The following is a 21,086-nucleotide window of genomic DNA, read 5'->3' on the forward strand; positions in this document are numbered from 1 at the left end:
CTGTTAGGTCCCTACCATTTCTGTCCTTTATTGAGCCCATCTTTGCATGAAATGTTCCCTTGGTATCTCTAGTTTTCTTGAAGTGATCTCTAGTCTTTCCTATTCTATTGTTTTCCTCCATTTCTTTGCATTGATCGCTGAGGAAGGCTTTCTTATGGCTTCTTGCTATTCTTTGGAACTCTGCATTCAAATGAGTATATCTTTCCTTTTCTCCTTTGCCTTTCACTTCCCTTCTTTTCACAGCTATTTGTAAGGCCTCCTCAGACAACCATTTTGCCTTTTTGCATTTCTTTTTCTTGGGGATGGTCTTGATTCCTGTTGCGTGTACAATGTCACGAACCTCTGTCCATAGTTCATCAGGCATTCTCTATCAGATCCAGTCCCTTAAATCTATTTCTCACTTCCATAAATATTAGATTTTTTTTTTAGTTTTAGCCCCACAGTCCCTGCGGCTCTATTCATTTTTCTTTTCCATTTTCTCTGTTGTTCAGATTTAGTTATTTCTGTTGTTTGAATTCACTGACCCTTTCTCAGTCCTCTGCATTCTGCTGTTAAGCACATGCAGTGAGCTCTTTATTTCGGTTTTTATACTTTTCAGTTCTAAAAATTCTATCTGGAATTTTTATATCTTCTATTTCTTTGCTGAGACTTTCCATTTCTTTGCCTGAGGCATTATATTTTTCCATTTGCTTTAAGCCTGCTTGTTAATTGCTGCTTTTTTTTGTGTGTGGCTACTTTAAAATCTTTGTCATAATTCTAACATCTCTGACCTCTCGGTGTTGTTTGGAGATCCTGTTTCTTGGTATGATGATTAGTTTTCAGTTGAAATCTGGATATTTTCATTTATAAGAGTCTGGTTTTTGATTCTTCTGTTTTGGGTGGCTTTTTCTGACATTGTCTCTGCAATGTGAGCATCGGGCTGGAGGGTGGCCACCACCTCGTTAACTGGAAGATGAAGGTAGACGTTTCGCACTCGGCCTTTGTTGCTGCTCGAGCTGTGGGATTCTCCTCCTGTTGCTTGGTGTAGGTGAGAGTTTGGGGGACTCAGTTCTGATCAGGCGTAAAAGTTCTGGCTCCCAACTTGATGTTCTCCAACACCACCTTGGTTGGGATGTGGACACACCTCATTAGAGGCTCCCGGAAGTCTTCGCTCTCCAGTTGACCTGCTGATGTTGGTGGGGGTTGGGACCATAATTTTCTTACCTGAGTCTTCTCCTACTAAAACAGTATAATGTCCAGGGTGTTTACACGGGTGTCTAGCTCGAGGAGTTGGGGAAAATATCTCTACCCCACCTTCCCAGAGGTTTCTTTTTTTAAGTGAAGCACATTATTTTCTAACTGAACTTTCTTTTTGATGCAAAAATAGTTTATTATGATATCGTTTATATAAAGTTAGATAGTATTTGTAATTGAACTTTTAATTTCTAATATTAGTTTCATGTGTAGTTTTAAGAGATAAAGTGAGGCCTCACACACTCTGTAGAGTTTCCCACCATCTTATAAATCTACAAAACAGCATCCCAACTAGGATTTTGACATTGATGGCTAGCTTTTGCTTTAAGTGTTATCTTTAAACCTGTATTTTAATAAAGCAGCATTTAAATGTGAAGATTGTAGCACTTTTGGAAAAATCTGCCACAGCACGATGTAGATAGATCTTATAGTTTGTTGTTACTGAGGAAAGTAACAATGCATAACATGACTAGTATTTTTCACCAGTTTAAAAAAATTCTGAAGTAGCTTTTATTGTTCTTAGAAAGCTAGTAAAGTTGGGGGTTTCTTCTGCAAGAAATTACCTTGTACTCAGTTATGAATATTGATATTTATTATATAAAATAACATGAAATGGGTTCTGTGATTTTATAAAACATGTAGTAACCAAGTGTGTAAAACCTGATCTCTGTTTTCCTCAACGTGCTTTGTGCTAGTCTGACTTTAACAAAGTGTTTTCCTCAGCTTCAAAATCAGGAACCTTTCTCTATAAAGAATCCATCATTTGATTTGATCAGTTAGTACTCAGAAAGGGTGCTTTAATTTATGCATATACTTTTTCTGTGGTCACATGTTTCAGCTCTTACTTGCAGAGAGAACCTTTGTTGCTACTGTAGATTATAAGGTGGAAGGAGTCTTTGAGGGCTTGTGCTCATTCAGGTCAGTTGATGAAGCAACATATAGTGATGAGCAGAGGGTCCTTTTCTTTAGCTCTGGAAATAGAATTCAGTTTACTCATCATGATTTGCTCATTTAATAGGTACACAGATGCAATCAGCAAATATGAATCTGTCATGAAAACAGAGCCAGGTGTTCATGAATATACAATTCGTTCAAAAGAAAGGATTTGCCACTGCTTTTCTAAGGTAAATTGCTGACTCATTTCCAGAATTGTAAAACTTGACATATGGAATAACCACCATAAGTTCTTTTCTCACGTTTACCTTTAGGATGAGAAGCCTGTTGAAGCTATTCGAGTATGTTCAGAAGTTTTACAGGTGGAACCTGACAACGTGAATGCTCTGAAAGACCGAGCAGAGGCCTATTTAATAGAAGAAATGTATGATGAAGGTAAATCTTTAAGGAATTTGATATGCAGTACCTCAAAGTTGATGTATGTGCAGTTACTCCGTTTAACATCCCTTTGTTTAGAACAAGTTTACCTGGAGATGTTGGCGACTTTAGAAAAATGGCAGAGAACCTAAATATCATTTTCTTAGTAAATCATTCTTTCTTGATGGAACATGAGAGGTATACCATGTAAAGAAAGAGTTCTGCTGTTGAATCCAGTACACTGGAATATAAAAATAAAAATTTTAGCTTGCTTTATTGTAGACAAGTTAGATGAATAACAAAATAGAAAACTCAAATTACAGATCTCATATCATCCAGAGGTAATCACTGCTCACTTTGGATTTATATCTTTCAGACTTTTATCTATGCATATATATGAGTGTGTATTTTATGCCTATATATGTATTCTTTGCATATACATGTTAGACATACAGCAGACATATATGTGACATATATGCCCAAATATAAAATGACCCTCTATGATCCCTAGAAAGTGTGAAAGTGTTAGTCACTCAGTTGCTCAGTTTTGTCCGAGTCTTTGTGCCTCCATGGACTGTAGCCGCCAGGCTCCTCTGTCCATGGAATTCTCCAGGTAAGAGTACTGGAGTGGGTTGCCATTCCCTTCTCCAGGAGAGCTTCCCAATCCAGGGGTTGAACCCGGGTCTCCCGCATTGCAAGCTGTTAGTAAATGTCAGGACAGTTGCTTATCCAACTTTGTTCAAGTAGCAGAGAAAGTTTCCTGCTAGATGTTGTAAGCACCTTGAATAAAAGCAGTGCTCTATTTTTGGAGAATAAGTAAGGCCAATACAGTAGTCGTACAGAATCCTTTCATATATATTGTTTTGTGACCTTTTTCATGTGACATTATACTATGAACATCTAAATGAGATGATTTTAAAAGAAGTGAGCCTTATAGCCCTTAATGACAAGTTTTGGTTTCAAATCAAGTAAAGCATTTAAGATCGAAAACAGTAAGGGTATGTTTCTGGGGAAACTTGATTTGTGGTACTCTGGTTTTTCCCCCTAATAATTGCTGCATATTTATTTAATGAAATGTGCAGTTATTTTAAGCATAGTAAGAATGCATTACAGCAATGATAAAACTGTACTAAGAAAGAGATAACTGAACTTATAATTGAGAAAGATTCGTGGTACTCATTTTTAAGGCAAACTGGTCGTTTACTTTCTTCCTGCTTTCTTCAATTTAAAAAGAATCTTATAAGTGGTTTCCTGGGAGTGATGTATAGTCCTTGAGGTCTGATTGAGGCTTGAAATGTATGTGAGCAAAATTTTCAGATTCAGAAGAATGTGTCAGTAAGGCAAGTGATTTACACAGATGCCTTTAGCCTGCTTGCTCTTTTCACTTTTGGGCTCCCAGAAGGCTGTATTCTAGGAATTTTCATTCCAGTTAGTTACTGGAATGCTTCATCAACGTGTGCTTTTCTTCTCTGTATGTAAACCCTGAGCTCTAAATGTGAAATTAGTGAAGCTGCACAAGCTTTTAAGCTTAGCTGTTAAGATAAATAAAAGGTTCAATTTTGTAGGCTGCTACATATAAGTTGAAACATGCCTTTGTATCTTGAATGTTAAACCCACTTATTTTTTAGAGAAATTTGAAGCTCGATTCCTGAAGAAAAAGATGTTTGATAATAATTTAATAGATCTATCTTTGAAGTCTTTTTTCCTTATATGAAGGCTTTCTATATTTTGTTTGCTGGTTTTGGATGTGAAGTGATAACTAGTGGTTTTAACTTACCTTTTCCTAATGATTAGTGATTGATGTTGAGCACCTTTTCATATGCTTATTGGCCAGTTTTATGCCTTTGGAGTGTACCATTTATTTTTGCAGTGTTACTTCCATCAAGTAACTTAGCCTGTAATATCTTACTTTCCTTATAGGTACAGTAAGAATGTGAACAGTACATATTGCATAGGACTCTTGTGACAGAGAAAGAACATGAGAGGGTAGGTGAGGAGTCAGCAGACTTGAGCAGAGAGTAAAAAACTTCATTTCACTTAACCCTCTTTGAAACTCTCCTGAGTTACAAGAGAAAGAAGATGGTGCTCAGAAAGTGATGCTTAATGCAGTGCTTCTAGTAAATGGTTTCCACTGTACTTATTTTTAGAGTAGTTGTTGGTAACTTGCATTGACTTTGCTATATAAATGGTACTTAATGGGACAGCTTGCTTCTAGCTCTGACCTGTGGTGGTTTAGTTGCTCAGCTGTGGCCTACTCTTTGTGACCCCATGAACTGTAGCCCACCAGGCTCCTCTGTCCATGGGATTTCCTAGGCAAGAATACTAGAGTGGGTTGCCATTTCCTTCTCCAGGGGATCTTCCTCCCAGGGAGTGACACTGCATCTCTTGAGTCTCCTTCTTGCCAGGCAGACTGTTTACAACTGCCTAGGTGTGACCTGTGATTGCTGTGCTAACTCCATCTGACATGGCTATTACTTTAGTGTTACTAATAATATCTATAATTCTGAGAACAGGAGCCAGGTAACACTTTTTCTGGGTGAAGGGCCAACCTGACAAAATTGTGGAAAAGATATATTTTATGTTTGACATCCTATGATGTCCTGTAGCCAGATTCCTATGCTTTCTCGCCTATTCTTGAACTCTACCTAGTGACGCTAAGTCTGCCCTATTCTGTGAAAGTATTCTGTGTTAAAAGATCATACCTTCATTTTCTTAGAGTGGTATAAAGTTGGTGTTTCTTCTTTAAGTTTAGAATTCACCAGTGAAACCATCTTAGGTTCCAGAGTTTTCTTAGTATGAACATTTTTGATGGTGAATTCAGTTTATCAGTATAGGGTTTCTCGTATTTTCTATTTTCTCATTTTAGTTTTTGTAAGTTGTGTGCATCAGTGAATTCGTCCGTTTCACCTACATTGCTCCTTTTGGTTATATCACATTTTTAATGCTTTCTTACTTTTCTTTTAATGTCTATAAGGTCTGAAGTGATAATTTGTTCATTTCTAATAGTGACAATTTGTTTTTTTTCCCCTCTTGATCAGTGTAGTTTGGTCAAATTTGTTGGTCTTCTGAAGGAACCGACTTATGGATTGGTTAATGTTTTCTATGACTTTTCTTTGTATTTCATTGATTTCTTTCTTTCCTTTGACTTCCTTTGGACTTATTTTTTGCTTTTCCTGCTTCTTAAGTTTAAACTGTCATTGATTTTAGGCCTCTTTTCTTTTTAAATATAAGTATTTAAAACTGCACTTCTCACATTTATTTTCATTGTCATTTGATTTGAAATATATTCTAACTTTCCTTCTAACTACTTCTTTGATGCATGTATTATTTAGATATTTTGTCTAAGTTTAAAATATTTCAGTTTCCTAAGCACCTTTTTACATCAGTCAGTTCAGTTGCTCAGTCGTGTCTGATTCTTTCTGACCCCAAGCCTGCAAAATACCAGGCTTCCCTGCCCATTACCAACTCCCGAAGCTTGCTCAGATTCATGTCCCATCAAGTCGGTGATGCCATCCAACCATCTCATCTTCTGTCATCCCCTTCTGTTCCTGCCTCCAATCTTTCCCAGCATCAGAGTCTTTCCAGTGAATCAGTTCTGCACATTAGGTGGCCAAAGTATTGGAACTTCAGCTTCAGTACATCAGTCCTTCCAATGAATATTTAGTACTGATTTCCTTTAGGATGGACTGGTTGGATCTCCTTGCAGTCCAAGGGACTCTCAAGAGTCTTCTCCAACACCACAGTTCAAAGGCATCAATTCTTCAGCACTCAGCTTTCTTTATAGTCCAGCTCTCACATCCATACATGGCTACTGGAAAAACCATAGCTTTGACTAGATGGACCTTTGTCAGCAAAGTAATGTCTCTGCTTTTTAATATGCTGTCTAGGTTGGTCATACCTTTTCTTCCAAGGAACAAGCATCTTTTAATTTCATGGCTGCAGTCACCATTTTCAGTGATTTTGGAGCCCAAGAAGATAAAGTCTATCACTGTTTCCCCATCTATTTGCCATGAAGTGATGGGACCAGATGCCATGATCTTAGTTTTCTTAATGTTGAGTTTTAAGCCAGCTGTTTCACTCTCCTCTTTCACTTTCATCAAGAGGCTCTTTAGTTCCTCTTCACTTCCTGCCATAAGGGTGGTGTCATCTGTGTATCTGAGGTTATTGATATTTCTTCTGACAATCTTGATTCCAGCTTGTGCTTCATCCAGCCCGGCATTTTGCATGATGTATTCTGCATATAAGTTAAATAAGCAGAATGACAATATACAACCTTATTATATATTTCTATTTTAATTCTGTTGTGCTTAGAGAACATACTCATGAATTCTTTCCTTTTAAATTTATTTAGGTGTATCTCCTTTTGAATTTATGTAGACTTGTTTTATAGCTCAGTGTAGGATCTATCTTGCTGAACATTCTATGTGCACTTGAAAATGTGTATCCTGCAATTTCTGGGTGTAATGTTTCTGTTATTTTTCCCATCAGTTGCTGAGAGGGAACTTTAATTACCTGGTGTGGAAATTGGAAACTTTCCTATCTTCCCCTTTAATATTGTCCATTTTTTCCTTTATGCAATTTGCTACACTGCTGTTAGCAGCCTGCATATTTAGGACTGTTAAACTCTCCTGATGATACCCTCTCCCTGTCCTTCTATCAATTCCAGAAGGGAGTATTGCAGTTTTCTTGGTAAAGGATGCAGGTTGTTGCTCTCTTCTGGAAGAGACCATACTCACAGGAAGTGAATTTTGCTGGCATTTTCTGGGCTCTTTCCCTTAGGGCTTTCTGTTTGCTTCCTCCTCTTACCCTGGATTCATGGCTGATACTAGCTAGTTTTAGCAGCCCTTGAACAGTCTCCTTGCACTGTTGTGCTGAAAATGGTGTGTGCCCTCCTGTTCCCCTCATTTCCCTTCCCCCGACCATCTACCTTGTTTTATATGATATCTGGGAGGTGCTCCTGGGGGCATATTATACTGGAGGTCGGATACACTGTTTAAAAAGACCCCTGAGGTCACTGTTTTGAGAATAGACTCTAGGGAAGTAAGGGGGCAGCTGGGAACCTTGTGAACACCTTAGGAAGGTATTAGAGCTGTCAGGTGTATTAATGCTGGACTGCGTCACAGTGGCAAGTGTGGAAATGGTGAGAAATAGTTAAATCCTGGATATATTTTGAAGGGAAGCTGATTTGGGACTTAATACTGGGTTTATGGAGTGTGAGAAGGGAGCCATTTGCAGCTGTGTGTATTGTGCACGTCTCTCGTTTGAATGCTCCTCTGTGTTCGGAACTCACGCTGGCTCGAAGTGGGCAGGACCTGTTTACAGACAGACTCCCTGTCGTGCTCGTCATCTTGCCCAGTTGCCAGAATAAGCAGGACGTGACACATGTATCGGTGGAGCCCATTGGTGTGGAACTGCCTTTCTGGTGTTTATTCCAGGCTGTTGTGGAGGCCTTTGGTGTCCGGGGGGCCCAGCAGCCACGTCGGGGGCCTTCCACATGCCGTCTGGCACTCTGCAGAGACTGGTTCTTGGGCCTGGCTTGGGGTTAATGCTGCAGCCAGCTGCTCCACATACAGGCGGAGAGGCTGCCCAGCCATTACTTAAGCCACCTCATGAAGTAACCTGATGATTGCCTTAGAGCTCCTCCTGCTTGCTAAATTCAGAATCCTTGGCCAAAGCAAACAGCTTCCAAAATCTTCTAGGGCCTCTTTCAGTGTGTGTTTGGATTGCAGTTGTTAGGCTTACTCATTAATCCAATCCTAGTTGCCTTCTCTTCCAGCAATTTGTCACCATTTCTGCTCTGCCGTAGTTTGAGGACTGCTGTGTTTTATATTATTTTTTATTTTTGGAGGGTAGAGGGCAGGAAATTCCTGTGCTTACTCTCTGCCATCTTGATCTGGTGGTTTGCACTCCTCCTTAAGAACTGGGTGAGGGGCATACGGAAGAAAAGAATTTGAGAAGGATGAGTTTTTAGGTTCAGAGGTTAGAAAATTAATTGGCTAATATATAACATACTGTTCTAAGAAATATTAAAAATGAGTTATCTAGTTTATGTCCATGGGATGTTTACATCATCCATATTGTTTCTACTTAGTTACCTACCTGTAATCATGTGAATTTGAGGAAACAACCTATTTTTCCTGTACTGTGAAAAATGTATCTATCTTAACTTAATAAAATACAGGAGACAGAAGACTGTTTTGGGAAAGCTACTCTGAATATTTAAGAATGAAAACATGTTTTAAATGTAGTTTGCATAAGTAAAAAATTGAGCATACTGAAACATTTTCCTCTTGTGTTAAATTCCAAGTACATTTCCTCACTAGGTTGTGCTGTCAAGTACTGTGGGTATTGCAGGTTAAACCTCACTGCTCTTTATAATGGCTTTGTGTCTATGTACTAAATTGGAAAGGTATTTTGTGATGTCACTGTTAGTTGGCTGTCAGTAATATTAATGTTTCATATTAATATTTAACATTAATGCTTTGAGGCAGGAATGAGGATGAAAGCTTGAAGTGCCCTCCCCCTTCCTTGCTCCATGAGTGGAAGGTAGTATTGGTTATTTTTCTTTGTAGTGTAGACTAAATTTGTCCATTTTGCTTGAATGTCTTTCTCATTTTAACCTGCCCCAGGGGCTTTTTTAAACCCCTTCCAGGATTAGCTGTTGCCAAGATGAATGCTCAGGCATGCTATCCATAGAGATGTCTTTCCCATAGTGAAATGCATTTCCATAAAAAAATAGAATTTGAACCCAAAGATCCATTAGAGTTGTCTATCCAGGGAGGAGAGTGAGAAAAACATGTGTTGGTGTCTCCCCAAACCACCCCCAGATTTGGATTCAGGACACATGGGACTCGGCACACAATTGTACTCAGGGCTGAGATTTATTCCAGCTAAAGGACACAAACAAGATCAGCAAAGGGAAAAGGCGCATGGGGTGAAATCCAGAGGAAACCAGGTGGGAGATTCGAGCTCTGAAATTGTGCAGGACAAGCCAAATTCCTCAGCATGTGTGAAGTTTGTCTACCAGGGAAGCTCTTTAGAGACCCAGGGCCTTTACTGGGGGCTGGCCAGCCCATACCAAAATGCCAGATGCCCAGAAGATGGTTAGCCCAATCCACATCGTTTAGCTATGGCCAGCTATTCCTATCAGAGAATGTTGGGAACACTACCCAAATCCAACTTGTCAGTCACCAGCTAAGGGCCACCCTCACCCTCAGGGCCTTCTAAGGGTAAGTCTGCTCTGTGTGACCTTAGATACCCAGATGCCTTGTATCGTCTACATATTTAATCTCAAATAAGATGCAGTGTGAATTGGCATCAGCCTTCCCATACCAGGACTGTATATGTATTTGTTCTGATTGGCACTTTAAAAAAAATCAGCTTTGTAATAGTTTGTGTTGAAACCTGTGGGTGAACTGGTCATTGTGCTTTCTGATGGTTCTCCTGGTCCCTTCTAAGCCTCTCAGTCTTCTGAACTGTAGCCCTGCAACTGAGCATGCGGATTGTCTTTGCTGTGTCTTATTTTCCTGTAACAGTCACTCCATTGCTTTGTGTCAGGGCTGAGGTTAAGACAACATACAGCTGTGGGGAAGATAATTTGGGAGGGTGGCCAGGTAAACAAGCAGAGTGGCGATTACTGAATGGGAGTGTAAGCTACCTAATGCAGCCTTAAAAGGATGCCTCGTGTAGTTTTTTTTTTTTTTTCCCTAGTGTAGTTTTGAACCAAATGATGAAGGTGATACCACTTCTTAGGCTCTTAGTGATGGCGAGGGAAGGGGTTGAGATGGTGACTTGGTATCACATTTGCAGGGTAAATGTCACAAGTTATAATTCCTTCTAACAGCATTATCTTCAACATATTTTGACAGCTATTCAGGATTATGAAACTGCTCAGGAACACAATGAGAATGATCAGCAGATTCGAGAAGGTCTGGAGAAAGCACAGAGGCTACTGAAACAGTCACAGAGACGAGATTATTACAAAATCTTGGGAGTAAAAAGGTGAATTACTAAAAATTTGCATTATTTTTAATCAACTATTTTAAAGCTAAATGTTGCTCTTTATTCCATGATTCATTTTCTTATGTCAGCTATAAGTTAAACTCTAACAACCTTTAACATCACAAAGTTGTTTTTAATATACTACAGATAAATTTGTTTGATCGAGACTAGGCATGTAATGATGGAGAATTAGTAGTTGGTGACAAAGACACACCACTGGAGCATGAACAGATCCTGGGCCTAGATTTTTTAAGAAAGGTAAAGAGGCAGGAGTGAGCTTTTGTTGGGTGGGGAACAGACGGGTGAGGGGTTGAGGAAAACAAAACTTCTCTAGGCCTAAAGATAACAATGGCACTTTGAGAATCAACTTTGAGGCACAGGGAGAATGTAATGTACTCAGTATGTGCATTTATATTAGACCCACCTTCCCTGAAGAAGGGAACCACTTGTCTGAAACTTTGCTTCTAGGTTTGCCTACTTAAAAAGAACAAATTAGAAAGTGTGCCTCAGTGTTTTTTTTAATGCCAAGAAGTGAATCATGGTAGTTTGGGAATTCAGAAAATTTCAAAATGCATCAAAGAAGTTTTTAAAAGGGAAAGTTGTAAAGAGAAGGAAGGAGTACTTTAGTTTATTTCTGTTGAGAGCCTAGCATTAGGGAACAAGCATTCAGGGAAGCCTGGCGGCTGTAGTTGTCAGGCAGGGCTCTGCATCAGATGCTCAGTTGGTTATGTTGGCACTGTTCAGAAAACCAGTGGAATCTTCTGGGCTGTCTTTCAGCTCTTTGTGGCAGTGTGTTGGACACTTCTTAAATAATTGTGAATTTTACCACCCTTCAGAAATGCCAAAAAGCAAGAAATCATTAAAGCATACCGAAAATTAGCACTGCAGTGGCACCCAGACAACTTCCAGAACGAAGAAGAAAAGAAAAAAGCTGAGAAGAAGTTCATTGACATAGCAGCTGCTAAAGAAGTCCTCTCCGATCCAGGTAGTGTTTGCCTTCAGGTTTCTCTTCTCCTGAAGCGGCTGCGTCAGTGATGGTGGCTGTTAGCTCTGTTCCTCTGCCGGTCTTAGAGGCGGAAGTGGACGGTGGAGCGCGTGCTGGTGGGGACCCGTGGGGCTGACCTTGGGAGCTGGTGACGGTCCCCGAAGTTCATTTCTGTGTCTGCCCCTGTCAGACTCTGGGTATAGTGGAGACACCACCAAGCGTGGAATCAGGAGGCCTGAGCATGACTCTTAAGGCGGAGCTAAGGTTCTGTTTAAGCAAGCTCCTAGAACTTTTTCTGAGCCTCAGGTTTTTTTCACCTGTGATATGAAAGTACAAGAGGGATACTCTTAGTTTCCTTCCAGAGTCACAGATCAGTGCTGATTTTCACACCGTACTTACAGGAGCTTGATGAGGAAACGGGCTGCCAGGCGGGCATGTGCAGTGGTGGGAGAGGGGCAAATATCCTCACCCTCTGAGAGCGGCTCCCCAGGAATCTTGCCCTGACTCAAGTCAATTGATTACTGGTGATTGATATTAACCCCCAGTTGTTATTTCACCATAAGCTAAAATGACCTGGGTAATAAGAGGGAGACAGTTAAGAAGTGAGGTAGTGTTGAACAATCTTTGACACTTCTAGAGGGAATCTCATGTTAAGCTAGTAATACTTACTGCTTTTTTGTGGCCATCCTTGTCAGTGGAAGCACAAACTATGACTTTTGAGCTAGACAACTACAACAGAATAGAAGGAAATCACATTTTATGCCCATTTGACAGAGTTTTGAGTTACTACTTACGCTATGGAATTGAAGTTAAATGATGTTTATTCCCAAGTATCTTACAATCCAGTGAGGGCGACAGGACTGACTTAGTATAGTAGGTTACATACTGTTTGTTCTTTTATCTGCAGATACTGACGCCTATGAGCGGCTCTGTCCCCTGAGCCTGTGCAGTGCGGGTCAGGCAGCTATGTCAAGTTGGAGGGCCTCTGGATCTGAGTTCTAGGGGAGCAGGGGGCAGCATGGCATGATGGAGAAAAGAGCTGCATTCTTGCTTACTAAGAGTTCTTTTCTGTCTGTTCTTCCTGTCCTCATTTTAAGGATGAAACAGCTTTTTCTAATCTCTGCTGCCTACCGCATCCTTACTGCCATTTGTCTGCAGTGGCCTCGGTCTCCTCAGGACTGACAGGCACAGCAGTGGAGCTGGCTCCTGGATTGTACAATAAGGCACCTCCCTCCCTCAGGCTTGGGGAGCCTGCCTTCTGTTCAGACTTAACAGTGAGGCCCAGACACTTCATGCGTTGACGAGGCTGCACCTAGCTGACCTCATGTTTGGGGTTAGGATGGGGACAGGGGCTGTTGGATCAGAAAAGCACATGTGACTCTGAGGTCTCATTCTCTGCAATTCCTCATCTCTTCCAGGGAAGAATTTCCTTGGGTGGCTTCTGAGAAGATTTCAGGGGTCTGAATTTCGGTGAATGCCCACTTTGAGCCCTGGCGGGTTTTTCTAGTCTGTTTCTGATGGGGGTGGGGTGGCAGGGAGCCTGGATTTGAACATCAGGCGCAGCTATTTCAACAACTGGGGTGTGTAGCCCCCAGAACCAGCCCCTCCCCCACCCCGGCAGCAGCTGGGTCTCACCTTGCTGGCTTCTTTTCCAGAAATGAGGAAGAAGTTTGATGACGGAGAAGACCCCCTGGACGCAGAGAGCCAACAAGGAGGTGGCGGCAACCCTTTCCACAGGAGCTGGAACTCATGGCAAGGGTTCAATCCCTTTAGCTCAGGCGGACCTTTTAGATTTAAATTCCACTTCAATTAAACCAGCTGTTTTTCTGCTCCTCTTCCTTCATTTTTTAAAGTTTTAAAACAAACAAAATAACCTTGTTCCGGGATCCTATTGAAAAAGAAAATTCAAATCTTTCAGTTTGTCCACGACCAAAGAGGTGTTCAGAATGGCAGTGTCTGTTCTTATCCATTGCAGACTTGAGGCTGATGGGGGTGAGGGCAGGGAGGCAGGTGGGCTTCTGTTTCTGGCAGAGCAGCCTGTGTCTGTGCTGTGACCGGATGGAAGCAGCAGTCTGAGGCAGGTGCACAGATCTTTTATCTTCTACACTGGAGCAGGTGAGATTCTCTTCTTGTTGCATACGTGTCAGCACCTGCGTGTGTGAGGAGGAGCCTGGGCTGTCAGCATTCTCCAAGAGGAATGACCCTTCTGAGCTGTATGTTCTTAGGCACAACTTGGCTTCGACTCTGGTCTGTCCGGTCACCTGTCACTATGTTACATTTCCACTTGCGTTCCCATCTCTCGCTGAGCATGAACGTGGCTGCTGTTGAAGGTGGGCAGAGCCCTTAGAGAACCTGCTACGAATGGCAGGGTGAGGTCTGGTAAATACGTATTTTTTTGTTCAGTACCTGAAGGAGAATACTGAAAACAATGGAAACAGAATTAACTGTAAACCCTACTGGCCCTTTTATTTAATATTAAATACAATGAACTAAAAATATGTAAAATAAGTTCAGATAACATAGCAGTGGTATTTAAATAATATTGCTGTAGTACAGAATTAACAACTGAAGTTGTGAGTTGTACAGCATTTCCTGTAACAGGATTGGCTTAGAATGTAAAGTTGCTCAGTCAACATAGACAGTATGCCATGTCTCCCACTTTTGGTAAGTTCAGCAGCTTCTCTTACGTCCTGGCCTCCCTGGCCCGTGGGTGCCCACGTGGGACTGCTTTGAGGTGGGTGTTAAGTAGCAGGCCTGCCCCTTTACAGACCTTGATGCCTCTGGAAGTTCTGCCAGGAAAGAAACAGGTTTACAGACCTAGTGAGCTCTGGCTGTATGTCCACTATCAAGATAGCATCTCTTTTTGGGATACCTTCTTACCTTTTAAGAAAAATGAAACTATTCAGTCTTTATATGCTGGATAATTTTTTCCTTAAAAGAAAAATAAGTGTTAATCTATAACATTAAATATTTATGGATAGGGATTCCATAAAATATTATGGAACTATTGATGCTGCATTTAAAATCTAAGAATTATTTAGATAAAAATTATTACCTTTATTCTAGAAAGGTTTTGTGTTTTTTTTTTGCCTCAGAACATTTTGACAATTTAAGTAGGATGGGCCTAATATACTGACTGCTTTTTGGGAAATCAAGCATCTTCTGAGTTGTTGGGGCTGTCCTACCACTAATATCCACAACAGCCAGCCAAGCACAAATAGTTTCCTTCTACAGTCATTCTGAAACATACTTGGAAAAGTTTTTTAATCTGAGGGACAAAAACAACATAGTTGAGTTGGACACAACACGTTAAATGCTTTTTGCATCTATTTAGAAGTTTATTTCTTTCCAATAAACAAGATGGCATTTTGAAAACTAGCGAACAGCTTGCAGCTTTCCTTCTGTTTTAATGTCTCAAAATTCAAGCCAGTGTGAAAATAATTTCCAAAGGAAATTCATTTTTATTCTTTAATCTTATTACTTCATTAGTTAAATCATCAATTCTTTTTCACTCCAGTTCTTTCATGTATGATGTCACTGTGAACTCTTTGAAATCTTGCAATGGCCTCTACCTACTTTTACAAGGAAGAATTTTCACAAAGAAATCAGAACAAAGGAAATATCAAACCACCCACCTTCCGTTTGGAGGAGAGGATGTAAAGTTGCCAGCAAGGAGGCACCTGAAGGGGTCAGGGTGGCTGGGGCTGGGCCATGTGGGTCACTGTGCTGGGCACCTGTCACTCGCCGACTGCCATCCTGCTACTGAGAGGGTTTGCTCTGTTTTTTCTTCACCTGTGAGAACTATAAATCCCGTTCCTGAAGTCTTACCATGCAGACTTGTCATAAGGGAACTCTGCAGAGTTGCTTGTTTTCAGTGAAGACAGAAGCAGGTATGGTGCCAGGTGCCAACACCGTGGAGAGAAATTCTCTGGATTCTGTTGTTTTTGCTCATGAGTGAGGAAAATAACGACTTTTCAGTTCCAGCCTTGAGGGTCATCAGTAGTCTTCTGGAATCCGCCTGACTGGGAAGATGGTCAGGCCCTCCTGCCCTCCACAGTGATAAGAGTGCTGGGAGCGAGAAGGGACAGTTGTCCGTCCTGGCAGCCTGATGCAGGAGCGTCACACTCTCCAGGCTCTGGTTTGGGGACCACAGGTGCCCGGTAACCTGTGCGGCTCTTTGTGGAAAAGCAAAAGGAGAGGGGCGCCCGGCCTTGAATGTCACATTCCCTTCCTTTTCAGTGAGCTCCAGAAGTGAAGTGTCGCTGGTCGGTAAATGGGTATTTTTCCACAGCAACAAGTGTTAAACACATCAGCCTATAAACATGAAAAAAAGTCTAAAAAGAAACTAAATTAATGTAATACCCATTTCTGAAAGTTTGTGCTTTTTTCCATGGATAAATGAAAACTGGAAAACGACTTCAACAGTTTACTAATATCAATTGGATATAACAGCACTAATTTTAAAACGTTTTGCTCTTTAGGCAGTATTAAAAGTTCAAGTATCAGTATGAAAACAGAACTTTTTGGGACTCTAATAATTGTCAAAACTACCCACCGCTTAAGAGAAAAAGACTATAGTTATAACTGAGTGTGGAGGTGGGGAGGAAGCTAACAATTTTAAGTTGGCATCATTTTCTATTCATGGTGGAAAAATGAAAGATTTCACCTTTAGAGCATGAAATTGGTCGTAAGTTGTGAAATTTACCATGAAAAAAGGACACAAGATGCCCCTCAGCCAGGTCTCTGCTTCCTTAAAGGGACAGGGCACCCGTGACAGCCCTGTGCAGTTTTCATTGAGGACACATGCGTGGTTAACCTAGAGAAATGCACGCCACTGTGCTGAATGTAGTTGACTTTTCCATATTTATAAAGGAAAGAGGGTGGCAAATGCTGATTTATCAACAATTATTCTAAATCAGATCATTCCCTTTTTGTTAGTAGCAGAGTTTATTCTGTAATTGCAAATGATGTTAATAGGTGGAGATAATTTGATTAATGGATGATCTCATTTGCTGAATGATTTAAGAGTAAAATTAGCCACTGCGTGGCTTCACGTATAGTAAACGGGTTTTGTTTAACACCCTCTGTATTTGAGCCTCTTACCTGCAGTGGAAAGCAGAGCATAGAGGAGGCAAGAAGTGGAGATGTCTGATGAGTTAAAATATTACTCCTGCTGTTAAGTCTGTAGTTGGTCTGAATGAGACAAAACTAAGTACAACTTAATCCATCTCAATTTAGTGTTTTAATAAATAAGACTCCGGAAATTAATGGAAATGGGTCTCAGACATGTCTACAAATATGGGTACTATTTTTATGCCCGTGTATTTTCACATTTAATAAAAATATTTATGGTCAAATGAGTACTTTTGGCCTTCAGTCTTTTGGAGGAGTCTATTTTCCAACTTTGCTTTATACATAGTCAGCAACTGAGGTGACAGAGGGCTCTGGCTTGTCATGAGCCGAAGGAAGAGCTCAAAAAGTGAAATGATTAAAATCTAGGACAGCGAGGCCTTAATGAGTGACCAGTCCTTCACTTTCAGTACCATTAAAATCTAACTCTTAGGCTGGCTTTGAGGACCTTCCCTTTTATACCATAAGGTGTACATTTCTGTTAAAGTTCTGAAAGGGGGTTGGGTGGACACTGCTGCTTATCTCAAATTTCTAGCTGCAAACAAAAGTAGCTTTCTTTTTCATATATACCACCTGTTGCAAAAGTAGCTGATCCCCTCCCCCTCCTGCCTTCACACCCAAAGCAGGGTTTCGTGATCTATAAAGAAAAAAAAAGTCACTTTAATCTTAAGGTACATAGGTCACACCCTAGAAACCTGCAAACCTCTATCCACCAAGTCGATCCTTTCTTGGGATCAAGAGATCAGCAGCAGAAGTAAGAGATGCACATTCATCTGTCACTACCTTATACTAGGGTTCAGTTATTCCACATGGCAAGGAGCAACTAAGTCCGTGTGCTGCAACTCCTGAAGCCCTTGCGCCCTAGAACCTGTGCCTGCAACAAGAGAAGCCACCACAGTGAGAAACCCACGCACTGCAGCTAGAGAGTAGCCCCTGCTTGCCACAACTAGAGAAAAAGCCTGTGCGGCAACGAAGACCCAGCACAGCCAAAAATAAAAAGGCATCCAGCTGACAACTCCGAGGTCGCGGTCTTGTTCAGAACATGTTTCCAACCTTCACTAGGGTCTGTCTACTGGGAGAAGTGCCTCTGATTTAGCTGTTCCAGGGACCGAGCTGCCAGATTTGGAAGGCCACTAGCGAAGCGAGTTCCAAGGTCTTCCTGAGGAAGCTGGAGTTATACGTTGTTAAAAAGCACGAGGAAGAAAGCACTGCTTGCAGCATTTCTTAGGGGATTTAAGTTTGTGTTCTTTGCATGCTTCCCTGCTATTCCAGGAGATTTCTATAAGCATAGTGTCTCATTTGTATGTGTGTGTGTATGTGTGTGTGTATCTGTGTGAAGAGTTTTTTTTTTTTTTTAAAGACTGGTCTTCCTAAATGGATGTGATTTTTCTCTCTGGTGTGAAAGAGTCTTTAAAGATGGCAAAGGATAACTCTTCTAACAGCCTTTCACCATCATACAGTTTTTAGGCTTTTACTGATACTCCTTCCTATATACCACCTGTTGCAATGTTGGATTTCCTGCAGTGTTTATGCTTTTGTTACCTCAGGTTACAAACACCTCATAAAAGTGGAAAGACTTCATTCCACAGTTGTACAGTTTTAGGGCAAACAAACTAGCTTCTCTTCCTCCTGGTGGGTCCACACGCAGGGAGCGCCTGTACCATGTGGTCTTAGGCCGGGGAAGTTTGTTTTGGACACTGTGCAATGAAAAATGGCATCTTCAGATCCCATATAAGTCTATCTGTTCTTATCCAAGAGCTCTTCCCCAATATAGTAAGGACAGATGTTATGAATAAACGTAATATTAGGAAACATGCTGGCATAAAAATACCCCCCAAGAGATTCTGGATTAACACCAAGGAGTGTGAGAGTGCTTCACTGCACGTCAGGAAAAAGTCACCAAGCCTCTCCACGTGCTTTACAACCCCCACCGTGTGACCTTGTGCGCCAGGCTCCAGCCCCCCACACCCATCTTCCTTGTCCTCAAAGGAAGAAACCTACCTCCACGCTGGCTCTGCCTGGCTTGCACTTCCTCCTCCTGCACGTTGCATCCAGTGTCACTTCTGCGGGCCTTCTGATGCTTTCCCTTTCCAGCATTTTCATTTGAATATTTAATGCCACTTACACTTGTAACTTCAAAAGGACATGTCAACTGTTACACAACAGGTCATTAAAAATCTGCTGGGTTTGTGCAGGTTAGGAAGACCTAGATTACTGGCCTTTGAACAAAACTGGAAACATTTTTCTGGTAGAAGCAGACGGTGGGAACACAAAGCGAAGTCTATACACCAGTGGTAGGTCTGTTGACTTTTGTATAAAAGTGAGTTTGAGCACAATGCTCTGAGGCTAGACACCACTGTATGGTCAGTTATGTCTACTTCACAATTCATCCTACTCAAGACTGGCACCAAGATTACGCCTTCTCTAGCTCTGCCCCCAGATTTAAATTGAACATTAGGTTTACCTGAGGCCGTCTCCATTCAAACATTTGGATTTTGAACCAGTCTTTTAGAATTTAAGGATGAAAAGTTATCCAGATTTTAAGCAAAACCTTTGATTTTAAAGTGAAACCACATATTACAACTACTGAAGCCCGTGCTCCCTAGAGCCTGTGCTCCCCAAGAGAAGCCCCAACAAGGAGAAGCCCAAGCATATAGAGAGTAGCCCCCACTTGCCACAACTAGAGAAAGCCTACACACAGCATCAAAGACCCCGCACAGCCAGAAATAAATTTTTTAAAAAAGTGAAATCACATCAAACAGGATACAAACCTTATACAGTTGGGCAGGATCACATGACTAAAGTAAAAAACTTAAATGCAAGTAATTATGAACTGTAGGGGACAAGGTATTCTCCAAATCTGAAGTCTATAATCAAAGTTGTTAACAGCAGGTTCTAAGTAGAGACCTCTAGAATTTCTCAGGAACTAGAATTTTACATTTGATACTGGGCTAATAAACTGCAAAGATAATGGGAACAGCTGTCCCATTATCTAACACTTCAAGACTCATTTTTTGAGTGGCTACAGGGTGGGCTGGGTGCCCCTAACCATGTGCTGCCATCACAAAGTTGCCTGCATTTTGAACGTGGATCAATCCGAGTCCTGGTCCTTTGTGCCTCAACTCCTTAACTGCCACCAAAAGTAAGATCTTAACAGATCAATTGATTCTTTGGAAGAGGGTGGTTGCTGTTTAGTTGCTAAGTTGTGTTCAAATCTTTGTGGCCCCACAGACTGTAGCCCGCCAGGCTCCTCTGTCCGTGGGATTCTCAAGGCAAGAATACTAGAGTGCATTGCTGTTTGCTTCTCCAGGGGATCTTCCCAACCCAGGGATTGAACCCAGGTCTCCTGCATTGGCAGGTGGATTTTTTACTGCTGAGCCACCAGGGAAGCCCCTTGGAAGAGTGGACCCCCTTACTACTGAACAGAAATGGGCAAGAGGGGCTGGGTAGTGACAGATTTTGTGGCACACTTACCACTTGCTCTGTGAACCAGGGATCTGAGACAGATGTCAGAGCCCCTCAATGAATAGTCCTTTCTGTTCTAGGGGGAAGTTAAATGCTACTATCTTCTTTGCTGCTGAATCTCAGAGAAGAAAATTCTCTTAGCCATGCTTTAGTGACTGAAGACAGTCTGACTTGACATACACGTGTTGCCTTGAACGCTATTCATCTGGGTTTCTGACACCTCTCCTGGGCAGTAGCAACTGCATGTCTGGTTGTGTCCCAGGGGCACTGCATGTCTGGTTGTGTCCCAGGGGCTGGGCCTGGCCCATAGAAGCAACCATTTCTATGGGCAGCTCCCATTTGTATCAAACTACATATTTATACAGAAAAGTCCAATTTTATCTGTAACTCCAGGCTGATGGCCTGTGGTGCTTCCTGGAAGTATTCTATTCTCTCCTTCAAGGAGCTACATTGTTCCCTGTACTTGAGCACTCCATTTCATCACAGAAAAACCCAAACAAGTAACCAGGGAGGGACGTGGTTACTGGAAAAGGGAGTGAGGTCTTGTGATCTCTTATCAGGAAGAAGGAAGCTGCGAGGAGCTGAGCAGTTATTTTCAAATGTTATGGGCTGTTATCCAATAGAGAAGGGTAGATTTGTTCAGAAGGGTTCAGAGAAACAAGCATAGACACGTGGTAGACAGCTTCTGGCTCACCATGGAACTCTGCATAGAACTGTCCAAAGACAGAGCAGTCCGGCTCTAGGAGCAGACAGTTCCATATGGCCCTGGAAGCTTCCAGGATGGCATGAGGCTCCACCTGGCAGGGCCTTGGAAGCGGGGCTGACACACTGGCTGGAGGCTAAACTCTATTAACTGTTCCTCAAACCTCACTTATCAACAGGGTCATCCGGAACAATCATGATTTCCCACACTCACCTCAGCCCCAGTGAATCAGCTTCTTCAGAGGACAGGGTCCAAAAT

The 21,086-nt window shown here is 41.6% G+C and overlaps 1 protein-coding gene across 1 annotated transcript in view; it reads left to right on the plus strand.

Moving 5' to 3' along the window:
- Positions 1–13,360, plus strand: part of DNAJC3 (DnaJ heat shock protein family (Hsp40) member C3) — a 65,136-nt gene extending 51,776 nt beyond the window's left edge. Inside the window, 5 exon segments of the mRNA NM_174756.3 lie at positions 2,252–2,357; positions 2,442–2,562; positions 10,413–10,545; positions 11,382–11,530; positions 13,186–13,360. Coding sequence (NP_777181.1) covers positions 2,252–2,357; positions 2,442–2,562; positions 10,413–10,545; positions 11,382–11,530; positions 13,186–13,343 — 667 coding nt within the window. The 3' untranslated portion in view covers positions 13,344–13,360.
- The last annotated feature ends 7,726 nt before the right edge of the window (positions 13,361–21,086 follow it).

This window comes from Bos taurus, chromosome 12, assembly GCF_002263795.3.
Source record: "Bos taurus isolate L1 Dominette 01449 registration number 42190680 breed Hereford chromosome 12, ARS-UCD2.0, whole genome shotgun sequence".
Taxonomy (NCBI): domain Eukaryota; kingdom Metazoa; phylum Chordata; class Mammalia; order Artiodactyla; family Bovidae; genus Bos; species Bos taurus.